The sequence below is a fragment of the Papilio xuthus genome, unplaced genomic scaffold (genome assembly GCF_000836235.2).
Source record: "Papilio xuthus unplaced genomic scaffold, Pxut_1.1 DF825946.1, whole genome shotgun sequence".
NCBI classification, from domain to species: domain Eukaryota; kingdom Metazoa; phylum Arthropoda; class Insecta; order Lepidoptera; family Papilionidae; genus Papilio; species Papilio xuthus.
This window is the reverse complement of record NW_013532703.1, coordinates 14,699,234-14,721,371: the sequence shown is the minus strand read 5'-3', so window position 1 is coordinate 14,721,371 and position 22,138 is coordinate 14,699,234. Positions and strand designations below refer to the sequence as shown.

Here is a 22,138-nt window from a genome sequence, read left to right as displayed (position 1 = left end):
TATTGTCCTCTGGTATTGTCGTCGTCCACGGCGTTGATGAACATCCCGGTTTTCCCGCTACTAGTTTACCCCCTTCCCTGATAAAAAAAACAAGTACGACACTTCTTTTCAACAGCTTTTCTACAACACAATATCGTAATATACTATATACCGTAATATAACCAAAAATAAAAAAAGTTTACACAAATTCGGTTGATTTCAAATATTTGTTGTCGGTTTTTGTGACGAAAATCTTCGTTTAAAACATATTGCTGTCTCTATTTTGTCAAAGATAATGACAGGGATGGCGATATATTTTATAGAGGGATTACGGTCTCAAAACCATCGGTATGATGGCTAGAATAACGATATCAATGTAGTCGATAGTATTACAACGTCGATGTTGGAGTTACACTGATAATTCAGATTTATCAACACATTCAGTGATAAGACGCGAAGTACCGAACAACAGTGACGATAAACCATTCCGCTAATGTATTAGCAAACAAAATTGTTAGTAAGAAAATAAACAATATTGTTATGGAGACAAATACAGAAAGAAATGTTGAAGGAATCGACAACCCTACTGCTACTCAAGGTATTAAAAAACCCTTTAAATAAATTATTTGTAAGATATAGAGATATACATTTTGTTTGTTGATAAAATTCATAAAACTTCCAATTCCTGGAAATGAATGAAATGTCACATTATGAAAATTCTACTAAACTATTACACTTTTATTAAAAAAACTATCAACTATCCCAATTCACTTTCTTTCGCAATATTTTGTTTTTCGCTATAGATGAAAATTATACAAATAAATATAATATATGAAACCAATTTATAAGGAACTTATAACGCGGAGTGTCTGCAACTTTCTTAGCAATTTTTATTCCCGAACAAGCGAAAATATTAATTTTATAATTATTTTTACATGAACGTTTCCTTATAGTAATGAATGAACCAATTTACAGATGACGGTAACAAATTAAGGCCCGATCTCGTTATAAGCGTACAGCCACAGTCACAAGCACAAGGTAATTTAATATGAAACAATTACTTTCAAAATAATAATTAGTAATGGAACAACTGCATGACGCCGGTAGGCCATATCCTTGTATTTAAGTGGCTTACATTTTCACTTGAACTGCAAGATGTAGAACCGACTAGAAGAAACATTCTGTTGATATTTCAGAGAGCGGTCGAGCTGAATTACCCGTGTCCACGGTGAACTGGCATTCCCGTAGCGGTGGCCAATTCATTCCTATGCACGGTCTTGACTTCCTAATCGGCACATCCAGTCTTGTTATACAACAAACTGTGGAGCTTAATGATCGTGAGTTAGACATTATTTCTTTTGATTTAAAATTTTAAAAAATATTGTATTATGTACAAATTCGACGAAGCATGACATGGAGCTCCGACAGTTCCGGATCTAGTCTGTGCCGTCATAGGACGATTATACGAGATTTAAGCCGTTCGTAATTATTTTATGAATGTTCTCGCTAATTTCTCCGTAAACTGAACGTCGTTTTGAAATAGAAACATATTTTCAGTTACATCAAAAATCGATTCTGAAAATCGATATATTATTCGAGTGCCAAACGGCGAGGCGCTATACTTCGCTAGTGAGGTGTCGACATCGACACAGCGATGTCTTTGCGGCACAGGGCGGGCGTTCGTCATGCATCTCCATGACAACACACGCCAGGAGGCTATGGTGCTCAGGCGGCGGCTAGCTGGGGCTTCCTGCTTCTTCCCTTGTAGGCTACAAGTATGTTCTTTTCCTTTAAAAAAAAACTACTATTTAATAGTTTTTTTTACTACTTTTATAACTTATTTATGTTAGGCCTTCCACAATGCACAATATCTGTTTTACATTCAAATTTTTCAACGACCAAAGGAATGCAGTACAGTTATACGAATGCTTAGATACCGTTCGGATTAAGTTCCTTAATATGACTTGAAAGGATTTTAACTGTTAATTGACAATATTATTAAATTTATAAGTATAAAATTTTAAATTACTACATGGTCAGTACGCAGAGCGCTGCTACACTGGTTAGGCGCATGCAGACTACTTACTTAATACGACAATATCTATATTTATAAAATATATAATATAATATTTTTACCTTTGCGTGTTATAGGAGATGAAAGTAGTAACACCTCCGGGCAACTACGTGGGTCGTGTGCACCAGCAGTGGTCCTGGATGGTGCCATTCTACTTGGTGCGCGACGCTGATGACTGCGTACTTTTCGTAATTGAAGGTCCTGCATCCTTGAAGAGGAGCGCGCTTATGTTGTCGGAATTTAAGGTATGTTTATAAATATTTTCAACTACCGACTGCAAGTTTGGTTGAAGCTATTCGTTAAATATGTAAAAATATGCATCCGAACAACACTCAACCAAATTTCTTCTTCTTCTTCTGCTAGCTCTACAGCCCTTTGTGGGCCTTGGCTTGGTCCAGCAACTTTTTCCACCTCGGTCTATCTCTGGCCACGGACTTCCAGTTTGCTATGCCCCACCAAATTTAATATATATTTTTTAAATATGTTACACACATGTGTCATAATTTTTTAATGTTTCAGATAATGTCAGGAGATTCGTTGCGTGAAACGGGAAAGATAACCCACGGTTGGGATCGTGAGTTGGTGAACTTCACAACTACCCTTGTGTTTCCAGAGACTGCGGTGCAACCCAAACACAAGGCACTTTTACTTGCTGCAGCTTTCTTGATGGTATTTTTGTTTTATTTATGTCGGTCAGACGACCACATAGACCTTGACAACCAGATTTGTTATCTTTGCAAATCTTAATGAAACTTCATTTTTTAATAGTTTACCAAAACAAATATAAAAGTGAATATTTGTGTCTGTTTCAGGAATACACTTATTTTGAAAGGGCTAAGTCAAGTTGCATGCGATTCAACTGCTTTTAAAAGGTCGTTAAGGACAAACGTTAAAAATATTTGTACTTTTATATTATTTAGCATTTATTATTAAACCAAATAATGTTTTTTACGTATTTAATTAATTTGTCAATCTCCCAATCCTGTACCTCATCCTCAAAAGTTACAAATTAGTAAGGGAAATCAGTACGACGAAAAAGCGAAGGGCACCAAATATCAAGAGTTAATCTGGTAGTATACTAATCTAAAAATGTATATTTAATACAATACAACAACATTCTGTACCTCATTAATGAACTTGTGACGCAAAAGCCAGGGAGCTAAAACTCGCTCTGTGATTGGCTCCCGCGTTTTCTCGCGCCAAAGACAGGGCGCGAACACTAATTGTCAATTACAAAGACTGACGAGACTGAATTAATTATAATACTTTGGCTCTTTTATTTAATATATTCGTGCATCGTAATATTTATTTTATTATTCTTGCTGATGTTATCAACGCAGTCAACATTGTGACATCACGTTCATGGGAATTCGTTTACTGAACTAAGAAAACCCATAAACTTATTGAATATTGTCATACAACTGTCATATTGTATTTTATAAGATCTTGTCAGTTAAACAATTTGAATTGTAATGTATTTGTTATAATTATGCTTATTCTCGATTTTATACAAGATTTATAATTTTTATAATCTTTACCTATGTCACAACATTTTTGTGGTACAATTAAATGTAAATCTTGGCCATATGAGCAATATTACATCGGAAACAAAGACGAGGAAAATAGAAGAAATGGCGATGGTGAGAACCACTGGACGGGAGCGAAGGTAACTTTAATATCACTTTGTGTACGCACCAGGAAGATAAAAAAACATAGCAATATGTATTCGCACTTTTCCCGACTTACGATTCCGCAATTCAGCATTCAGTGCCAAGTCTTTGACATAAAATAACCACCGACAATAATACTTATGACCTTTAAAATAGATTTAGTAGCGTAATCAAAGATATTTTAGTTAATATTAACTGTGATAAATTAAGTAGAAATTTAATTCCTGTGTACACTTTTCTTTGATACGTTTTACGTAATAAAGACACAATTACCGTTGTTTAATTATAGTCATTGGAGAGATATTCTGGTCAATTCTTACGTGACACAATGCATGGCTTAGGAGAATACTTTTGGCGATATATTGACAAAGAAGGCGCCTTTTTCACATACGAGGGACATTTTTATTGCAACAAACTGCACGGCTACGGAACCCTGTCCTATCCAGATGGACGCGTCTTCAATGTTAGTACATTACGCTTAGTTTTTTTTTTATATTACGCTTTACGTAGTACTTTTATGAAATTAATTTCTTTTGAATTATTTAGGGTTTATTTTACTACAACTTAAAATTGGGACCAGGAATTGAATCATGCCTAGACATTCGGCAAAACGTTGGTCTTTGGCTCGGCGACCAATTAGTACGACTAGCTTGGATACCACCTACATACAGCATGATTCTTAATTTAAATTCAACTAATACGGGTCGAGCTTGCGTCGATGCACAAAGAACTTTATTGACAACATGTACCAAAACCGTAAGTCCATTGTAAATAAGATTATTATCATGACCCTACCAATACTAAGGTATTCCTTAAGTCTAGAATAATATTTTGGGATTATAATTATCTCGATAAAATCTTACAAATATTTAATTTCGTAGTGTAATGAAAATACAGCCAAAGAACTTTTGATTCAATACGGCTTAGATTCACAAACAGCTGATAAGAAATGGCCGAAACTATACCCAAGAAATTGCACGGACATCACAAGCCCAGTGTTTTGCCTTGAGTTATTCGACAGTGTCTACTACGCATCAACAGACCACAATATTTTAATAGAAAATACAAAGAAAGAAAAGGTTTGAAGCAACTAACAGTACTTAAAAATTATGTTTTTATATTTCAATGAAATTAACGTTTAACCAAAGGTTACAGAAAGCACTGAGAATATCGAAGAAAATAAAACTTATTTTTCTTGGAACAATAATAGTATCATAAAGCATATGATGCAACATGCGTTTGCGCATGATCATCAACGATCTAATTTCAGTATAAAAATGTCAAGTATACTGACTGATTCTAGAAAAAATTTAAAACCACCAGCAAAGCACGAACAGGATTGCAGGTTTAAGATGACTTTGTAATTTATTGATTTAAAATTATTTCTGAATTTAATCTCATGAAAATAATCTTATAATGTCGTAGAACTTTATTAATGGCCAGTTACTTGGGTTATACGGAAAAAGTGGTTCAACTTATAAATGAAAACAATATCCATCTAGATTTAACTGATATTCAGGGCAATAACGTACTGATGTACGCTGTGGTAAATATAAATTTAAATGCAATTAAAATAATACAAAATCGTTCACCTAACTTTTTTATTTTTTTCTTTAACAGTGTGGAGATCATATAGAAATCATACATTTTCTTGTTGACGCCGGAGCTAATATTGACAATTATAATGATTGTTGTTGCACTGCCCTTTGCATTGCTATTATACGTTACGTTTGTGCGTATCAAAATATTTCTATTAGAGCCATGACCCAAGCACTCATACCAGAAGCAAGCTTGCTACCGAATCGTAAGATAATATCCGATTTAATATTTTCCAATTTCAATAAAGAGGTTGTATGCTTACCTTTAATTTTATATTCCATCGTACTTTCCAGCGGCTTTAGAAAATGTCTGTGAATGGTATTTAGAAAAGAATATATCGTCTCCCCAGAAACTTAACGGTCTCGCGAAAAATCCGAGTAAAATTTTAAAACCTCAAAAGAAAACAAAATCTATGATGTCACTAAAAGATCAATTTAGAAAAACTCTAACAAACTTATCAGTGCAAGATACAACTTTAGATAAAGGAGATGCCGATATTGAAAATAGTGAAGACGTATTTATGTCAATTTTAGATGAGTATGTGGCAAACGTAGCAGAGTTATTCTCAAGACCTACATCTGGAAGCAATATTTCATACCTTTTTGCAGTCAATGACATTACCAATGAGATGTTAGATAATGAAATGGAAGAGCAAAAGAAAACTACTGATAAAAACGCTAAAAAGGGAACTCCAGTTCCAGCTAAAGTACCCAAATCGACAAACGATATTCCTCAACAAAAGGATACCACTGGTTCAGCGAATTTCACAGATAGAAGTGAAAATGAAATGTAGATTTTAAACGGTTCTTTTTACTGATGGGTGATTGTTTAATTAAGAACTTCTTCTAATTTCCATATCTTTCCTTTTCTCAGCTGCCAAAGAATGTTATCTACAATAGTGCAGTTACTGTCAGATGGAGCTGATCCAAACCTCATAAAATGTCCGCAGCCAGCACTTTTCATGGCCGTAGCATCAGGAAGTAGTGTTTTAGTGCAGCACTTGATCGACCATGGTGCTAATATAAATGAATGTTATTCACATGTAAATTACTTTTACCACTTCATATCTCGCCCTTATCTTTTTTTTATTTTTTTTTATTTAACAATACAATTTTGAATACAAATAAACATATAACGCTAAATAAACCTCATTGATTTGTTACAAGCGTTAAGGTCTTCCGGACACCGGTTTTGAGCTTGCACTTTATGTTTTTTCGTGAGAAACATTTAATCAAATCTGAGGGTAGTTCGTTCACCAATCTAGGAACGATGTAACTTGCAGTGCGCTCAACGATGATATTAATTATTTTTATTTTATTTAGGTGTTTGGATATTCACCAATTGATATAGTTATTTCCTATCAATTTTCAATGGATAATTTGAACGTTATACGTACGTTACTCGAAAACGGTGCGGATGGCACACATCGTCTGCCATTCAAGCCTCGAGATTCTACGGAATTCATAACACCAGGACCAACTCTTCTACATGCGGTATTAACGAAGGCAGTTGATGGTCCCATGGAAGAAGAGGTGAAACTTTATAAAATTTTATTTACTAGACTATTTTATTTATTTTATCAAACGAATATATCCAAGTATTTTTTTAGTTTTTTGATAAATATTCATTTTTTTAACAGATTCGTCGGGAGATTATTGATCTTCTCCTAACTTACAATTGCAGTCCCATAGAACAATTTAATGGTCGGTCAGCAATAGACATAGCGATGTCAAAAGGAGCTGATGTCTTTGATGTATTCATAAGTCATTCGAAAGTTGACCTTAACGAAGTTATTAATCAATCTAAGCAAACAATATTAATAAAAATGTTTGCATTATCGTTTTTTAAGACATTCGAAGCCAAGGAGCGTCTTGAAATTGTATGTAAACTGAACTATCAGTACTATGACAAACATTTTTAGTTTTTTTTTTAAGTTTAATAATTTTACATCGAATCTTTTTAGTTGACAAACTTATTACTGCGAGGTGCTGACCCTTTTAGACCTTGCCAAAATGAAGCAGAAGAATTTGATAACTTTTTCGTATACGCAAGGAAGTTTCTCGATGGACTCGACAGCTCGGATGTTAAGCATAGTCCATCTGGTTAGTACTTCATACGCTTACTCTTTATCTCTATTTTTAAGTGCTAGGGAATAGAGCACGTACTTAAAATGGAACGTATTTATGATTTACAAACTTTATCTTATCCAATACGATCCAAGACTAAAAACATATCATGTTACTTTTTATTAAATCTAGCATATTTACTACAAACTATCTTTTAAGAAATCAAATTCTTAAATTTTTTCATTAGTAAGTAAACATGAACAAAAAGTGAAAAAGAATGGTAAATCTAACGTTGACAAAGGAGTGTCAAAGCAGAAGGCAATTCACACCGATATTGATGAATATAAACTGGCGTTACATCTCGTTATGGATCTGGCTCGACTCTCGCACGTTCGTTGGCTACGAGCAAAATTCGTTAATGAATTAATCAAGACTATTAACAAGTACGATATCGGTATTATTATATTACTAATATTATAATTGCGAATGTTTGGATGGTTGGATAGATGGATATTCATTTCAAGGTCTCTCCAGAACAGTCTGGAAAAACACATAGGCTACATTAGTACTTAATTATAAGTGTTCTTTTTTATTTCCGCGCGGACGGACTCGCGGGCAATAGCTAGTCTCTTATTAAGTGCACAGTAATTAAATACTTAATCACCTTGTAGGACGTAATTATCATTTGTACTTTCTATACCAATTATAAAAAAATATCTTACCTTTTCATTTAATTTTTTATCGTTTCATAGATATAAACATCGACACTGGAACATGATACTAAAAGAAATTACAGATAAAACTGGCATTAGTTTGTGGCTTACAATACCAGATTGTCTAGAAATTTGGACAAATCTAAGTAAAAGTATTAAAAATGATAAAACTGTTTTGAAATATTTACTCTGCATTGTATTCCATTGCTGCCGATACATAAATGATAAAACTTACTTCGATGTAAAAGTAACTGCACATGAGAAAGCTACAATTGAAAAAGAAGTACGGAATTATATTCGTAAACATGAAATGGTAAAGGATTTGTCCACGGTAACTAATTATTACACCGCTATTAAAGAAGCTAAAGATGATGTAAGTGTTACTATTTTTAATATATTATCAATACATGGTATATATTCCATCAACCCTCTTCCTTAACTTCTATACAATCGCATGTAGGTTAATTTTGATACTGTTTCGATGCTATTTCAATAGTTTTGATAATATGGCTCTACAATGATTAATTAAAATCTAGATATTAATCTGATATTAATTAATTTACAGACAATCAAATACAACGTGTGCTTCGAATGTTGTCTGCCTTTAAAGGAAGAAAAAGTCGTATGTTCCTTGTGTAAAAGTGTTTACTTTTGCAATAATGAATGTTTAAAATCAAACGTTGATAGAGACGACTGCCATCCCTGTAGCTATAATTTAAAGAAAATGTATTTTCCAAATTCTAATAGCGACTCTAATTTTGGTTCACATAGCTAACATTAAAATGTTTTGTGTAATAATTTACGTTTAATTTTATTTGCAATTTAAATCAGAAACGATAATGCACACTCAAACAATTTTAATAATCCTTCCTTTAATCTTAACAAAATTAAAAAAATCTACTAAAAAAATAGTTTCCTTTCCTTAAACTGTAGGTATCAAAAATGTGGTCACACTAAAACAATTATCACCGTGACATTGACAATATGGGCAAAAAAAGGCGGGCTGGGTAAAAAATTAAGAATTTAATACAAACTTTTTTATATAAATAAGCGTAACCCATTGTGAAAAGCTGAACCATATTATATTATGTTAGAAAAATGGCTCCACCCGCAAAGAAAAAAAAGTTATCAATTGCTTCTGGGGGCTTCAAAAACAAAATAAGCAAGTCGAGTCTTGCTGACTTCATAAATAATATCCAAAAGAAACGAGACGTGACTGCTGATTCAATTTTAGATTTTGATTTTCATAAAAAGCGTGTACGTATATTTTCACAAGTTCAACTTGTGCCTGACTATTGTGAAGGTATCGTTTATTGGATGTCGAGAGACTGCAGAGTGCAGGACAATTGGGCATTGCTGTTCGCTCAGAAGCTCGCTCTTAAGAACCAGGTTCCCCTGCATGTCTGTTTTTGTTTGGTTGAGAAATATTTGGATGCATCTTTAAGACAATTCCATTTTTTAGTCAAAGGTAAAAAAAAATTGTAATCTTATTATATTCTAATAAACTCTATATATTTCAATGTGAAATAGTACTCTAGAGTTCAACTGAAACAAATGTATTTCAACAAATTATAATTAAAGTATTGTGTTTCTAGGTTTACAAAAAGTTGCTGCGGAATGTAAGAAATTAAATATTTTATTCCATTTGCTGGAAGGAAGCGGTGATAATGTTCTACCACAATGGATTACTGACCACAAGATTGGAGCAGTTGTGTGTGATTTCAATCCCCTGAGGTTACCAACGACTTGGGTCGAGAATGCTAAAAATAAATTCAGAACAGATGTCCCTTTCATACAGGTAATGATAATACAAACAAATAAACTGATTGAAAGTTATAGCTATTAGTTAAAATTTATAAGCCTTTGTGAGCTTGAAATATGAGTTTTTAAAACAAATATACTAACAGAATTCCCCTGTGCCTCTGCAAATGTGAAACTTTTGTATAAAATCATAACTCCGCATCTGCATCCGTCACCTAATAAGCCTGTAAAGGACTTAATATTGACTAACAATGCAAACAATTAAAAAAAATTACATTGCCAACTAAATACCTACTTTTTCTTAGCAAATATTTTACTTGACACTTCCCTCCATCACAGCCTCTGCTTCCTCTAAAAAAAAGCCTCAAATACATAATGAAAGCCTCAAATACATAAATCATCATTACTCTCTTAGCAACAAAACAAAGTATGTCTTTCAATTGGTTGATTACAGGTGGATGCCCATAACATTGTACCTTGCTGGATAGCTGCAGACAAACAGGTCCACACCATATACAGTATGAGATGTAAAATTAATTCCAAGCTAGATGAATACTTGACTGAGTTCCCACCAGTTATAAAGCATCCATACACAAGCAGTTTTGAATCTGAGGTAATGATTTTTTTTTTTAGTAAAAGTGGCAAAAGATACCTTACTTTCTATTTACTTGATATCAACTCATTCAATGAAAAGGTTACATGTATATGTAATTAGGTAAAGATGTAACCTTTTGTCACATATAGCCATGTTCTTTCTGTCACCTTAACCATTTTTATTACTACTGTTCCATACAAAATATTTGTAATGCTTAGAATAATACATATATCAATAATAAATGTCTGGATTGCATTGCTATTCAAGTTTTCAATTGGTTATAGCCGATAGACTGGAACAAGGCAATTGAGACTAGAGAAGCTGACAAGACAGTGGGACCAATAGAGTGGGCTAATCCAGGTTATGATGAAGCTTTGAAAACATTAAAGAGTTTCCTTGAGAAGAGATTAAAGATCTTTGCTGACAAACGAAATGACCCTACAGAAGATGCTCTGAGCAATTTATCACCATGGTTTCATTTTGGTAATATTTTTTTTACTTTCAAAGCTTTTACCACATAATATCAATATAACTAACTTAAAAAAACTGTACATATTTATAACAGGTCAGATTTCAGCACAACGAGTTGCTCTATGTGTCCAAGAATACAAAATACAATATATGGAGAGTGTGAATGCATTCTTGGAAGTAGTTATTGTTCGGCGCGAATTGACTGACAACTACTGTTTTTACTGTGAAAATTATGACAATTTAAATGGAGCTGATAATTGGGCACAGAAAACTTTAGATAAACATAGGTTTGTTATTTCTTTTTGTATCACTAAGATTATCAAAATTTAAACAAATTTAGTAAGTAAAGTTTTATAACTAATTTTAGGAATGATAAAAGATCACACATTTATACATTAGAACAACTTGCCAAAGCAGAAACTCATGATGAGCTTTGGAACTCTGCACAACTACAGCTTGTAAATGAAGGCAAGATGCATGGCTCTATCCGGATGTACTGGGGCAAGAAGATTCTAGAATGGACGCCGAGTCCAGAGGATGCACTCAAATATGCAATTTACTTGAATGATCATTACAGTATAGATGGCAGAGATCCTAATGGGTATGCTGGTAAGTAATGCACAATAGCTGTCCCCCTCGACTCCGTTTGCGCGGAATTAAAAAAAAGCTTTGACTATGTTCTACACTTATGCCAATTTCACCGAGATCTGTTGAGCCCATCTATCCCTCCATCTAAACGTTCGCGTTTATTATATTACTAAGATTAAAATTAAGCTGTGTCTCTGAATCTGGATTCCATAGATAGTTAGAATTTCTAACTTTAGCTCTTTTGCAGGATGTATGCGGTCAATATGTGGTATACACGACACGAATTTTGTAGAACGAGCAGTATTTGGTCAAGTTAGGTACATGAATTATAATGGATGCAAGAAAAAATTCAACATTGACACTTTTGTTGAACACTATGGAGGAAAGAAACACAAGTACATTGCTGCTAAGTAATTTAATTTATTGCACAAATTAAGGACATTACAGTAATGGTGTATTTGCTATATACTACAAATAAGTTATTATTGCAGTCAATTGAAAGAGTATCTACAAAAAGATAAATGATTTAATAATTTTTCTACAAAAATATTTTTTCTGTAAATATGTTTTAAGGATAAGTAGCATAGCCTTTTCTGAGATGAGTTTTCGCATGTAACAAATTCTGTTAGTAAAACGACATCAAAGAAAACGAAATATTTCTACATAGCAAAAATCAAACTTAAAAATAAAACGTTGATCACAAAATGTTCTTTTATTTTCTATTTATATATTATATTGGTAGATGACAAATTATGCATTGTATGTGTTAGTGAGCAATTGCTTTTTTAAAATAATCATCGATACTAACCTGAAGCTGTGAACTAGAGGTTGAAGGAGCAGGATTGTTTTTTACTCTACTGTATAATCTATATTCATTTTAACTTTACAATTCTGTCATTGACAAATGACATTGACTTCCAAAAAGGCGGCAAGGGGCAATATTATGATATTTTATGCCGAAATTCAAGCCTTAATGTAAAATTGAAACAAATTACATATTACAACTGTAAATTAATAAAAAAATCAGTGAATCCAAAGCTATACGATGCCTTCGGCGGCAAAGAAAAGGAAACTGGCATCATCAAACATTGAAAATACAACCACAAAACCAACGTTATCAGATTTTATGAATGAGATACAAAAGAAACGGGAAGATACTGCTAATTCAATTTTGAATTATGATTTTAACAAAAAACGAGTTCGTATAATATCAAAAGTACAGCTTGTACCCGATTATTGCGAGGGTGTTGTTTATTGGATGTCGAGAGACTGCAGAGTTCAAGACAACTGGGCATTTCTGTTTGCGCAGAAACTTGCTCTTAAAAACGAAGTTCCTCTACATGTATGCTATTGTTTATTTGATAAATATTTAGATTTATCTATGAGACAGTTACATTTTTTAATAAAAGGTATAAATACCAAATAAATAGCTATTTAAGGTCTAACCTTTTAATTTTATGGCACTAAATTTCTCATAATTTTAAATTTCAGGATTAGAAAGAGTTGCCGAAGAATGTAAAAGATTAAATATATCATTCCATCTATTAAGAAGTAATGATAACAATGTACTAACAAGATGGATAATTGAGCACAAAATTGGTGCAGTAGTGTGTGATTTCTGTCCTCTAAAAGTAGCAAAGAACTGTCTTGAAGAAGTTAAAAAGATAATTAAAAAAGATGTGCCTTTAGTTCAGGTTAGTGTTTATTATTTTGAATGTAAAGTCCTTTTCAAAAATGATGGAGACTCAAGGTTATTTGCTTGCTGTGCAATGTGCTCCTCCACATCATAATACACATTTTACATTTAAATATGTAGCACATTGGCAAATGTCGACCTATCTAACAAAAGTCTGTTAAGAGATGTAACTTGGATGTATTCAATTTACTGCTAAAATTAGTTATAGTAATATTTGTATGTTTATACCAGGTGGATGCACATAACATAATACCTTGTTGGATAGCCTCTGAAAAACAGGAGCTCACAGTGTGGGGTATGAGAAATAAAATTTATTCCAAATTAGATGAATACTTAACTGAGTTTCCACCGGTAATCAAGCATCCTTATACTAGAAACTTTGATCCAAAGGTAATTATTTATGTACTTGAAGTAAATTATGTTAGAATTTTTTTTTAATACTAGTTCTATAAAAAAGTATATTGTCTGTAGCCTATAGACTGGGATGGAGCTATTAAGGCCACCGAAGTTGACAAATCTGTAGGACCAATAGAGTGGGCCAGTCCAGGTTACGAAGAAGCCATGAAGATGTTAAAGAATTTCCTAGAAATGAGACTTAAGATTTTCGCCACAAAACGAAATGATCCTACACAAGATGCATTAAGCAATTTATCACCTTGGTTTCATTTTGGTAATTATATTGAAATACTGTATCTTTTTTTTTATTTACATGTTAAAAATAATCACAACTTACAGGTCATATATCGCACCAAAGAGTTATACTGTGTGTTCAGAAATACAAATCGATGTACAAAGAAAATGTTGATGCTTACTTTGATGCGGCTATTGTACGTAGAGAACTAGCAGAAAATTTCTGCTTTTATAATGAACATTATGACAGTTTGAAAGGTGCCTATAATTGGGCTCAAAAGAGTTTAAGTGAACATAGGTATGCATTATTTTTTACTAATTGATTATGTTAAGCTTCGGCTACTAACCATTATCCCTAAAACTAAAATTTCTACTTCAGAGATGATGAAAGAACACACAATTACACTTTAGAACAGTTGTCTGCTGCCAAAACCCATGAAGACCTTTGGAATTCAGCTCAATTGCAATTGGTCAAAGAGGGCAAAATGCATGGATTTCTACGACTATATTGGGCAAAGAAGATTCTAGAATGGACATCAAACCCAGAGGATGCTTTGAAATTTGCAATTCACTTGAATGATTGTTACAGTATAGATGGCAGAGACCCTAATGGGTATGCAGGTTGGTACAGATTTACATGTAAATGTATATTTTACTTGTTAAATTCAATATATGGCATTTATGCACAAACATAAAAAAAAAGATATGTTCATGTATAATTAGTAATAATAATCCTAAATATTGACCTTAATTTCCCAGGTTGTATGGTTGCAATATGTGGTCTTCTTGATAAATGCTGCGTGGACAGGCCAGTGTTTGGTAGAGTAAGGTACATGAACTGTAATGGTTGCAGACGAAAGTTTGATGTTGATGCTTTTGTCCAACGTTATACAGAAATAAAATAACAGGTGCTATAAATAAGAAACATTTTAATTTTTTAGAAATATACAATTATACACATATCTTGATGAATATTTATGACGGTTAGATTGTCTTGTACATAACATAGAAAATTAATGTTAAGGAGGAATGTGAAAGTATAAAAAAGCGATATCTAGCTTATATTAAATGTAATATGAATTGCTATTACCATTAAAATGTTACGCCATCTTGTAACCCTAGAATCTAAGTTTCATTTATTTTTCCTGTAATAATAAATCCAGATATCCATTCTGAGAATGGTCAAATATATTTCCACCTTATAAGAAAAGGAAAAAAAGAGGAAGTGGATTTGATGGAAGAGTATTGGAAGGGGAAATATTCTCTTTCTGTGCCTTTTCTCTGGCGGTTAAATATAGGTAAGGCATCTACAATTACAGATGTCTCTGAGCAGCGGCCGCTTCACCGATACGTCGAATTCAGGCGGCAGCCTGCTTGCTAAGATGGTACTTATTAAAAAAGGTGCCTCGCCTCTGCTCGGTTGGTGAATTAATTAGGTTATTAAGAACTATGGTAACACTGCTTTAAAACGTGACATTGACGTTAACTGCTATTTCTTTTATAAAACGCGGGTAACGGGCAAAGTATAAAATTATTAATTACAAATATTTGTAATGGATTAACATCGATAAAGTCTGATACAAAGAGGTAAAGGAACATTTTAAAAGAAAGGTAATTTTTTTGCAAATACTCAAAGCTCTGAGCTTTAAAAATGTCAACTGCTGCTAAAAGAAAAAAGTTGTCTTCGGCAACTTCAAAACCAAAAGTTGAATGTAAAATAACGAAAACAGATCTTACCAATTTTATAAATGAAATACAAAAAAAGCGAGAAAATACCGCAGATTCTATATTGGATTTTGCTTTTAATAAAAACCGCGTCCGTATAATATCTCAAGAACAACTTGTGCCTGACTATTGTAAAGGTATTGTTTATTGGATGTCGAGAGACTGTAGAGTTCAGGACAACTGGGCATTTCTTTTCGCGCAGAAGCTCGCTCTTAAGAACCAGGTTCCCCTACATGTCTGTTTTTGTTTAAGTGCAAAAACTTCAGATATTTCATTGAGACAGCTTCACTTTTTGATGAAAGGTAATATCAAGTTTTGTATTTTAATATCCCTATTGAAGTTACACTTTAACTAATTAGATGTTACTTAACATATTCTCTTATTTTTAGGTTTAGAAAAAGTTGCAGAAGAGTGTAATAATTTAAATATACCATTCCATTTACTAGAAGGAAATGCTCCCGATGTCTTGCCTCAATGGGTTATTGACAAAAAGATTGGGGCAGTTGTGTGTGACTTTCTTCCTCTGAGGACACCAATGAAATGGGTTGAAGAATTGAAGGGGAAGTTGAAAGAGGATATACCTTTAGTTCAGGTTAAATACAATCACTATTTTGATTACATCAAACTGCCTATTTATTTCCAAGTATAAGGATTTAATTAATTTTCAGGTAGATGCACACAATATAGTGCCTTGCTGGGTAACTTCAAAGAAGCAGGAGTATACAATATGGAACATAAGAACTAAAATCAATGGCAAGCTAGAGGAATATCTTACTGAGTTCCCACCTTTAATTGAGCATCCTTATGAAAGCAACTTTACAGCAGAGGTATATTTTCTATCCGATTTCAAAATGATTTCAAGTTTGATCTTGAAATTTTAAATTAATATTTAATTAAATGAAAATATTGCAACACATTCCAAGTCATTATGACTTATACTTTTTTAATTCCATTTTTTAGGCAATAGATTGGGACAAGGCAATTGAGACTAGAGAAGCTGACAAGACAGTGGGACCAATAGAGTGGGCCAATCCAGGTTATGATGAAGCTATGAAGACATTAAAGAGTTTCCTTGAGAAGAGATTAAAGATCTTTGCTGACAAACGTAATGACCCCACAGAAGATGCTCTGAGCAATCTATCACCATGGTTTCATTTTGGTATTGTATTATTTTTCGTTTTTTCTCAAGATCAGTACATGAGTAAATAGTACTTGTTTCACTCTTTTGTACTTTCTAACAAATATAAAAAAAATTCTTAGGTCAAATTTCAGTACAAAGAGTAGCTCTTTATGTTCAAAACTATCAATTTCAATATGAAGAGAGTGTAAAACTGTACATGGAAGAAGCAGTCTCTCATAGAGAGTTAGCAGACAACTTCTGCTTTTATAGCGACCATTATGATGATATTAAAGGTGCTTATAACTGGGCTCAGAAGACTTTAGAAGATCATAGGTTTGTATATTTTCAGGGTACACATTTTTATTATTTGACAATCCTGCCAGTTTGCTGAAAGCTGAGTTACTCAAATGAACTTCTTTTAAAAATTATGAATATCATTTATAAGCTACTATTATCTCATTTTCTTTTTCAGAAAAGACAAACGAACCCACATATACTCATTAGAACAGCTGTCTAAAGCAGAAACTCATGACGAACTGTGGAATTCAGCACAACTGCAGCTGCTCAAAGAAGGCAAGATGCATGGCTTTATGCGCATGTACTGGGGCAAGAAGATTCTAGAATGGACACCGAGTCCAGAGGATGCACTCAAATATGCAATATATTTAAATGATCATTACAGTATAGATGGAAGAGACCCTAATGGATATGCTGGTAATTAGACATTATTGTACTTAAAATGATAAATTAGTATTAAGTCGGGATTGCATTTGTAAACTTTTTACTAATCTAGACAACTTTATTAAAAAAAATGGTGAAAATATAATCTATGTCCCTCAGTGATACTGTAGCTTTCTAATGCCATAGGAATGTTATTAATAAGTCTAGTAGATTTTGTGTTTATTTGTTACATGTAAAAAATATAAATCTTTTGCCTTGATAAATAAATTAATGATAGTATCTAGGGACACCACACACATTCTTTTACTATTATAAAATGGTTGCTTGTTTGTTGACATCTAAAAAAATATATATTACAGGTTGTATGTGGTCAATAAGTGGGGTCCATGATCACGGCTGGACAGAGCGCGCGGTATTTGGTAAGGTAAGGTACATAAGCTATGACTACTGCAAACGAAAGTTTGACGTCAACGCCTTTGTGGAGAAATATGGAGGAAAGAAACATAAATATATTGCTGCGAAGTAGACAAGAATACATATAATACCACTATGTGTTCTTATATGTTTTGATGACGGTACTTTAAGAATTAAGTGAATAGGAAACATACATTTATTATAATATAACAGATGATTCAATCAGATTACTCAACTCATTGATGTTGGTTTATTTTCGTGAAAAAGGGCACTGTTATGTAATTAGTCCTAATGTATTAATAAAAAGTATGTAATATTGAGAAGAACATGTTATAAAAAATAATACTCCGCTCGACACATTTTATATACAATACTGTAATAAACTAAGTACTGTTTATATTTTTTAAACAAATTAAGCAATATTAATCTCAGTTATGGTTGTGAACAAAATAATTATGTTTTTACTGTTATTATACCATTGTTGTATAGTTTACTTACTGCTTTAGCACTTTTTAAAATGTAATATGAATCTACCTCATTATAAGTCTTATGTAGCGTTAGTGCCATTTAATGGGTTTAACATAGTAATTATTAACCCTTAAATGGACGATTTTTTTTTTACGTTTTAAAAAAATATATTTGTGTAATAGACATGTATTACTGTCTAGGAAAAATGAGTAAAAAAATCTAGACATGAATTTACTATTTTTTTTAGAAATAAGAACTAGTTGTCAAAATTAACAAAAAAATAAAATAAAGATAATTTTATCTGTGATGTTTAGTATGTTGTTTAAAAACAACATTGTCCATTTAAGGGTTAAAATAGCTGTTGTACAAAAAATCATGTTATGTCCCTAATAAAATGTTTACAATAATGTTAATTGTTTTAATCAAGTACCTGTAGTTACAATTAGTTATTTGTGCTATAAAGTTAGTACTGATTTTTGTTTTATTGCTTTAATCTAAAGTAATAAAGTTAGAGTGCCCATACAACCATCGCGCATGGCTATTATATAGGTGCATCATGCATGAATGTAGAAGTCGTTTAAGTGTGTCTTTATTCTGCTAAATGGAAATCCGTCATACGCCAATCCCTATGTGTTACAAATCCTGTGTTAAGTACACATATTCATTTTACATCAATAGTATTGTATGTGTTTTTTGCAGTTTTTTTGGTTAGAATGTTTTACACTCAGTTGGCATCAAAATTTTAGAGTAATGGCCACCCTTCGTATAATGTCAAATAGACATTTGTACAACTGCTGTGTCAGCTGTCAGCGAAGTGTCAAATTTTATAAGTTTATCTTGAAACGCGCGTAAAATATTAAAACCGATGTTATGAATTACAAATCAGACAAATATTTTAAGTATTTTATAAAAGGAAGATTATCTTACATACATTTATGAATACAGTATTTTCTCTTTCATTTTGTACAATCAGGAAAATGGCTTCAGCTGCGAAAAAAATAAAGTTATCTGCGGGAACTTCTAATGTTGAAAACAAACGGACCCAAACATCTGTAGCTGAATTTATGAATGAAATACAAAATAGTCGGGAAGCTACAGCAGACTCAATAACTAATTTTGTTTTTAACAAGAAGCGCGTGCGTATAATATCACAAGAACAACTTGTGCCTGACTATTGCGAGGGCATTGTTTATTGGATGTCAAGGGACAGCAGAGTTCAAGACAACTGGGCGTTTTTGTATGCGCAAAAATTAGCTCTTAAGAATGAAGTCCCACTTCATGTATGTTTTTGTTTGATTGCGAAATATTTAGATGCCTCTGTGAGACAATTTCATTTCTTAATTAAAGGTAATATATGTAGACGGTGTAAGTCACTTGGCATAAATAAATAACATAATAGCTTAATTAATCACAAATATCTGAGCTATGTTAATTATAATCATACATTTATGGTACCCCACTTTATAGGCCTAGAAAAAGTTGCCACCGAATGTAAAAAGTTAAATATATCTTTCCATCTCCTGGAAGGAAGTGGTGCAGATGCGCTGCCACAGTGGATTATTGACCATAAGATTGGGGCAGTTGTGTGTGACTTCAACCCCCTGAGAACACCTATGAGTTGGCTGGAAGGAGCTAAGAAAAAATTTAAAAAAGATGTACCTTTAATACAGGTAATTTTTATTTCATTTAAATAAATTTTTTAAGAACTTGAACATTAACATAATTTAAATAAAAAAATACAAATAGTTACACATTGTTATGTTTAATTAATATGAAAAGACACTATTTATTTATCATTGAATAGAAAAAAAATCACTTTATTTTGTAAAATAATTTTGAGTAACATCTGACTTATTCTAGGTGGATGCACACAATGTGGTGCCATGTTGGGTTGCCTCTGAAAAACTTGAGTATTCTGCAAGAACTATAAGGAACAAGATCAATTCTAAGTTAGAGGAATATTTAACTGAGTTTCCACCAGTCATTAAGCATCCATATACAAGCAAATTCAAACCAGAGGTACAGTCATCTCCATTTGCGGTATTCCAGTTACATAAAAATTGCTTTGCACGTTTATTATTTAAAGTAATTTATTGGATGCATTACTTAGTAAATGGGTATAAAGTGTAGTTTCGGTCTAAACTCTTTTTTATACCTGGTTAGGTAATTTAAACTATATATGTTATAGTCAATAGATTGGGACAAGGCAATAGAGACAAGAGAAGCTGACAAAACTGTAGGACCGGTGGAATGGGCTAGTCCAGGTTATGACGAAGCTATGAAGACATTAAAGAGTTTCCTTGAAAAGAGATTGAAGATATTTGCAACCAAACGAAATGATCCCACACAAGATGCTCTGAGTAATCTATCTCCATGGTATCATTTTGGTAATTTCATTTCATATTACTGTACATAATTTTTTTTTAATAGAAGTGAGTTTTAGACTGTCAAAAAAATTTATTTGTACTTCATAGAACACCATGTGGTATTAATGTTTTGCAAACATATTTCTTTAAAGGTCAGATTTCAGTCCAGAGAGTTGCGCTTTGTGTTCAAAAATACAAATCACAGTACACTGAAAGTGTGAATGCTTATCTCGAAGAATCGATTGTCCGTAGAGAACTGGCTGACAATTTTTGTTTTTACAACGAACATTATGACACCATAAAGGGCGCTAGTAATTGGGCACAAAAGACTCTAGATGATCATAGGTTTGTAGTTTTCTTTAATTACTTGCTAGTTTTTACCTTCTTGCTACATATACCTTGTTCTCTGTTTCAGAAAAGATAAACGAACCCACATATACACATTAGAACAGCTGTCTAAAGCAGAAACTCATGACGAACTGTGGAATTCAGCACAACTGCAGTTAGTCAAAGAAGGCAAGATGCATGGCTTCCTTCGTATGTACTGGTGCAAGAAGATTCTAGAATGGACGCCGAGTCCAGAGGATGCACTCAAATATGCAATTTACTTGAATGATCATTACAGTATAGATGGCAGAGACCCTAATGGATTTGTTGGTAAGTTTTAGGTTTTAATAACTGAACATCTTTTTATTTTTATACAAAAATCTTTGTTTTATTAACTATTTTTTTTACGGTCATATGACGCAGGTTCATGCATTTTTTTCAACATAGTATAATTGGTTGCAGGTTGCATGTGGTCTATCTGCGGGGTGCACGACCAGGGCTGGGCGGAGCGCGCGGTCTTCGGTAAGATCCGTTACATGAACTACAACGGCTGCAAGCGCAAGTTCGACATCGCCGCGTTCGTCGCGCGCTACGGCGGGAAACAACACAAGTACAAAAATAATTAATTATAACCAACAAGCTCTGACTGTACCTCTTAATAGTAATTTTGTCTACGGCCATCAGAGAAGAAGGTTGTTTACTGTTGGGACAGTCAAGTGGTCCAATGTGAATTTTTTATTGATTCTATAGAGTCAATCGGCCCAATTGGATTAAGTTTGTTGGCAATAAATTTAGCACTTAGCCGATGGAGTCCAGTATAAAATTAGCTTAGATAAGTTTAGGCTGCAGGTGGTCTCAATTGAGTAGATTTACATACTCAAAATAGTACTCTGTTAGTCGGTTAAAAATAATATTATAACATTTGTTAAATATTTAAGGGTTAATGTTGTCATAATTATTAAGTTTTTGTAAAATGTTTTATTATTAATATTATTGATGATCTGTTTTAATATTTGATGAGTAAGATTGTTAAGACAAATATTTGAGGTACCTATAGTTTACTATGTCTATATTTTATAAGCACTTAATTTTTTTTGGTAAGTGTAAGTGTCTTTGGCAGACAAAAAATATTTAAGTAATTGGTATGCTGTAAAAAAATTCAATTTTCAAATGTACATCGAATTAGTTAAGTAAT

The 22,138-nt window shown here is 32.8% G+C and overlaps 6 protein-coding genes across 6 annotated transcripts; all 6 read left to right on the top strand.

Moving 5' to 3' along the window:
* The first annotated feature begins 368 nt into the window (after positions 1–368).
* On the top strand, positions 369–3,004 carry LOC106124122 (phospholipid scramblase 2). The gene is made up of 7 exons (XM_013320588.1): positions 369–577; positions 955–1,017; positions 1,176–1,316; positions 1,537–1,754; positions 2,131–2,298; positions 2,573–2,722; positions 2,866–3,004. The coding sequence occupies exons 1-7, from the start codon at positions 520–522 to the stop codon at positions 2,920–2,922; spliced, it is 855 nt and encodes a 284-aa protein (XP_013176042.1). The 5' UTR covers positions 369–519; the 3' UTR covers positions 2,923–3,004.
* A 464-nt stretch (positions 3,005–3,468) lies between these two features.
* LOC106124441 (ankyrin repeat and MYND domain-containing protein 1) lies at positions 3,469–8,899 on the top strand. The gene is made up of 15 exons (XM_013321110.1): positions 3,469–3,719; positions 4,013–4,186; positions 4,270–4,479; positions 4,605–4,802; positions 4,872–5,068; positions 5,149–5,269; positions 5,344–5,527; positions 5,616–6,111; positions 6,196–6,364; positions 6,645–6,854; positions 6,962–7,201; positions 7,286–7,424; positions 7,636–7,831; positions 8,141–8,474; positions 8,667–8,899. The coding sequence occupies exons 1-15, from the start codon at positions 3,594–3,596 to the stop codon at positions 8,874–8,876; spliced, it is 3,204 nt and encodes a 1,067-aa protein (XP_013176564.1). The 5' UTR covers positions 3,469–3,593; the 3' UTR covers positions 8,877–8,899.
* An 88-nt stretch (positions 8,900–8,987) lies between these two features.
* LOC106124444 (deoxyribodipyrimidine photo-lyase-like) lies at positions 8,988–12,201 on the top strand. The gene is made up of 7 exons (XM_013321114.1): positions 8,988–9,569; positions 9,697–9,899; positions 10,317–10,475; positions 10,742–10,940; positions 11,023–11,215; positions 11,296–11,537; positions 11,764–12,201. Exons 1-7 carry the CDS (start codon positions 9,200–9,202, stop codon positions 11,928–11,930), a joined length of 1,533 nt encoding a protein of 510 aa, XP_013176568.1. The 5' UTR covers positions 8,988–9,199; the 3' UTR covers positions 11,931–12,201.
* A 77-nt stretch (positions 12,202–12,278) lies between these two features.
* Positions 12,279–14,904, top strand: LOC106124445 (deoxyribodipyrimidine photo-lyase-like). The gene is made up of 7 exons (XM_013321115.1): positions 12,279–12,925; positions 13,008–13,210; positions 13,444–13,602; positions 13,684–13,882; positions 13,948–14,140; positions 14,222–14,463; positions 14,602–14,904. The coding sequence occupies exons 1-7, from the start codon at positions 12,562–12,564 to the stop codon at positions 14,745–14,747; spliced, it is 1,506 nt and encodes a 501-aa protein (XP_013176569.1). The 5' UTR covers positions 12,279–12,561; the 3' UTR covers positions 14,748–14,904.
* Positions 14,905–15,354: 450 nt separating this feature from the next.
* On the top strand, positions 15,355–18,517 carry LOC106124443 (deoxyribodipyrimidine photo-lyase-like). The gene is made up of 7 exons (XM_013321113.1): positions 15,355–15,869; positions 15,957–16,159; positions 16,236–16,394; positions 16,528–16,726; positions 16,828–17,020; positions 17,160–17,401; positions 17,728–18,517. Exons 1-7 carry the CDS (start codon positions 15,494–15,496, stop codon positions 17,892–17,894), a joined length of 1,539 nt encoding a protein of 512 aa, XP_013176567.1. The 5' UTR covers positions 15,355–15,493; the 3' UTR covers positions 17,895–18,517.
* A 519-nt stretch (positions 18,518–19,036) lies between these two features.
* On the top strand, positions 19,037–21,894 carry phr (deoxyribodipyrimidine photo-lyase photorepair). The gene is made up of 7 exons (XM_013321112.1): positions 19,037–19,597; positions 19,718–19,920; positions 20,111–20,269; positions 20,439–20,637; positions 20,769–20,961; positions 21,032–21,273; positions 21,406–21,894. The coding sequence occupies exons 1-7, from the start codon at positions 19,186–19,188 to the stop codon at positions 21,567–21,569; spliced, it is 1,572 nt and encodes a 523-aa protein (XP_013176566.1). The 5' UTR covers positions 19,037–19,185; the 3' UTR covers positions 21,570–21,894.
* The last annotated feature ends 244 nt before the right edge of the window (positions 21,895–22,138 follow it).

What these genes read in the sequence shown, in the direction of transcription:
- LOC106124122 (XM_013320588.1), top strand. Translation starts at nt 520, where the DNA reads ATGGAGACAAATACAGAAAGAAATGTTGAAGGAATCGACAACCCTACT. An exon ending in GCCACAGTCACAAGCACAAG is followed by an intron (nt 1,018 to 1,175) that starts GTAATTTAATAT and finishes TTGATATTTCAG; the next exon opens with AGAGCGGTCGAGCTGAATTA. An exon ending in TTATGTTGTCGGAATTTAAG is followed by an intron (nt 2,299 to 2,572) that starts GTATGTTTATAA and finishes TTAATGTTTCAG; the next exon opens with ATAATGTCAGGAGATTCGTT.
- LOC106124441 (XM_013321110.1), top strand. Translation starts at nt 3,594, where the DNA reads ATGTCACAACATTTTTGTGGTACAATTAAATGTAAATCTTGGCCATAT. An exon ending in ACCACTGGACGGGAGCGAAG is followed by an intron (nt 3,720 to 4,012) that starts GTAACTTTAATA and finishes GTTTAATTATAG; the next exon opens with TCATTGGAGAGATATTCTGG. An exon ending in TGACAACATGTACCAAAACC is followed by an intron (nt 4,480 to 4,604) that starts GTAAGTCCATTG and finishes TTAATTTCGTAG; the next exon opens with TGTAATGAAAATACAGCCAA.
- LOC106124444 (XM_013321114.1), top strand. Translation starts at nt 9,200, where the DNA reads ATGGCTCCACCCGCAAAGAAAAAAAAGTTATCAATTGCTTCTGGGGGC. An exon ending in CAAGCAGTTTTGAATCTGAG is followed by an intron (nt 10,476 to 10,741) that starts GTAATGATTTTT and finishes AATTGGTTATAG; the next exon opens with CCGATAGACTGGAACAAGGC. An exon ending in AGATCCTAATGGGTATGCTG is followed by an intron (nt 11,538 to 11,763) that starts GTAAGTAATGCA and finishes GCTCTTTTGCAG; the next exon opens with GATGTATGCGGTCAATATGT.
- LOC106124445 (XM_013321115.1), top strand. Translation starts at nt 12,562, where the DNA reads ATGCCTTCGGCGGCAAAGAAAAGGAAACTGGCATCATCAAACATTGAA. An exon ending in GTTACATTTTTTAATAAAAG is followed by an intron (nt 12,926 to 13,007) that starts GTATAAATACCA and finishes TTTAAATTTCAG; the next exon opens with GATTAGAAAGAGTTGCCGAA. An exon ending in ATCACCTTGGTTTCATTTTG is followed by an intron (nt 13,883 to 13,947) that starts GTAATTATATTG and finishes CACAACTTACAG; the next exon opens with GTCATATATCGCACCAAAGA.
- LOC106124443 (XM_013321113.1), top strand. Translation starts at nt 15,494, where the DNA reads ATGTCAACTGCTGCTAAAAGAAAAAAGTTGTCTTCGGCAACTTCAAAA. An exon ending in GCTTCACTTTTTGATGAAAG is followed by an intron (nt 15,870 to 15,956) that starts GTAATATCAAGT and finishes TCTTATTTTTAG; the next exon opens with GTTTAGAAAAAGTTGCAGAA. An exon ending in AAGACTTTAGAAGATCATAG is followed by an intron (nt 17,021 to 17,159) that starts GTTTGTATATTT and finishes TTTCTTTTTCAG; the next exon opens with AAAAGACAAACGAACCCACA.
- phr (XM_013321112.1), top strand. Translation starts at nt 19,186, where the DNA reads ATGAATACAGTATTTTCTCTTTCATTTTGTACAATCAGGAAAATGGCT. An exon ending in AAGATGTACCTTTAATACAG is followed by an intron (nt 19,921 to 20,110) that starts GTAATTTTTATT and finishes GACTTATTCTAG; the next exon opens with GTGGATGCACACAATGTGGT. An exon ending in AAGACTCTAGATGATCATAG is followed by an intron (nt 20,962 to 21,031) that starts GTTTGTAGTTTT and finishes TCTCTGTTTCAG; the next exon opens with AAAAGATAAACGAACCCACA.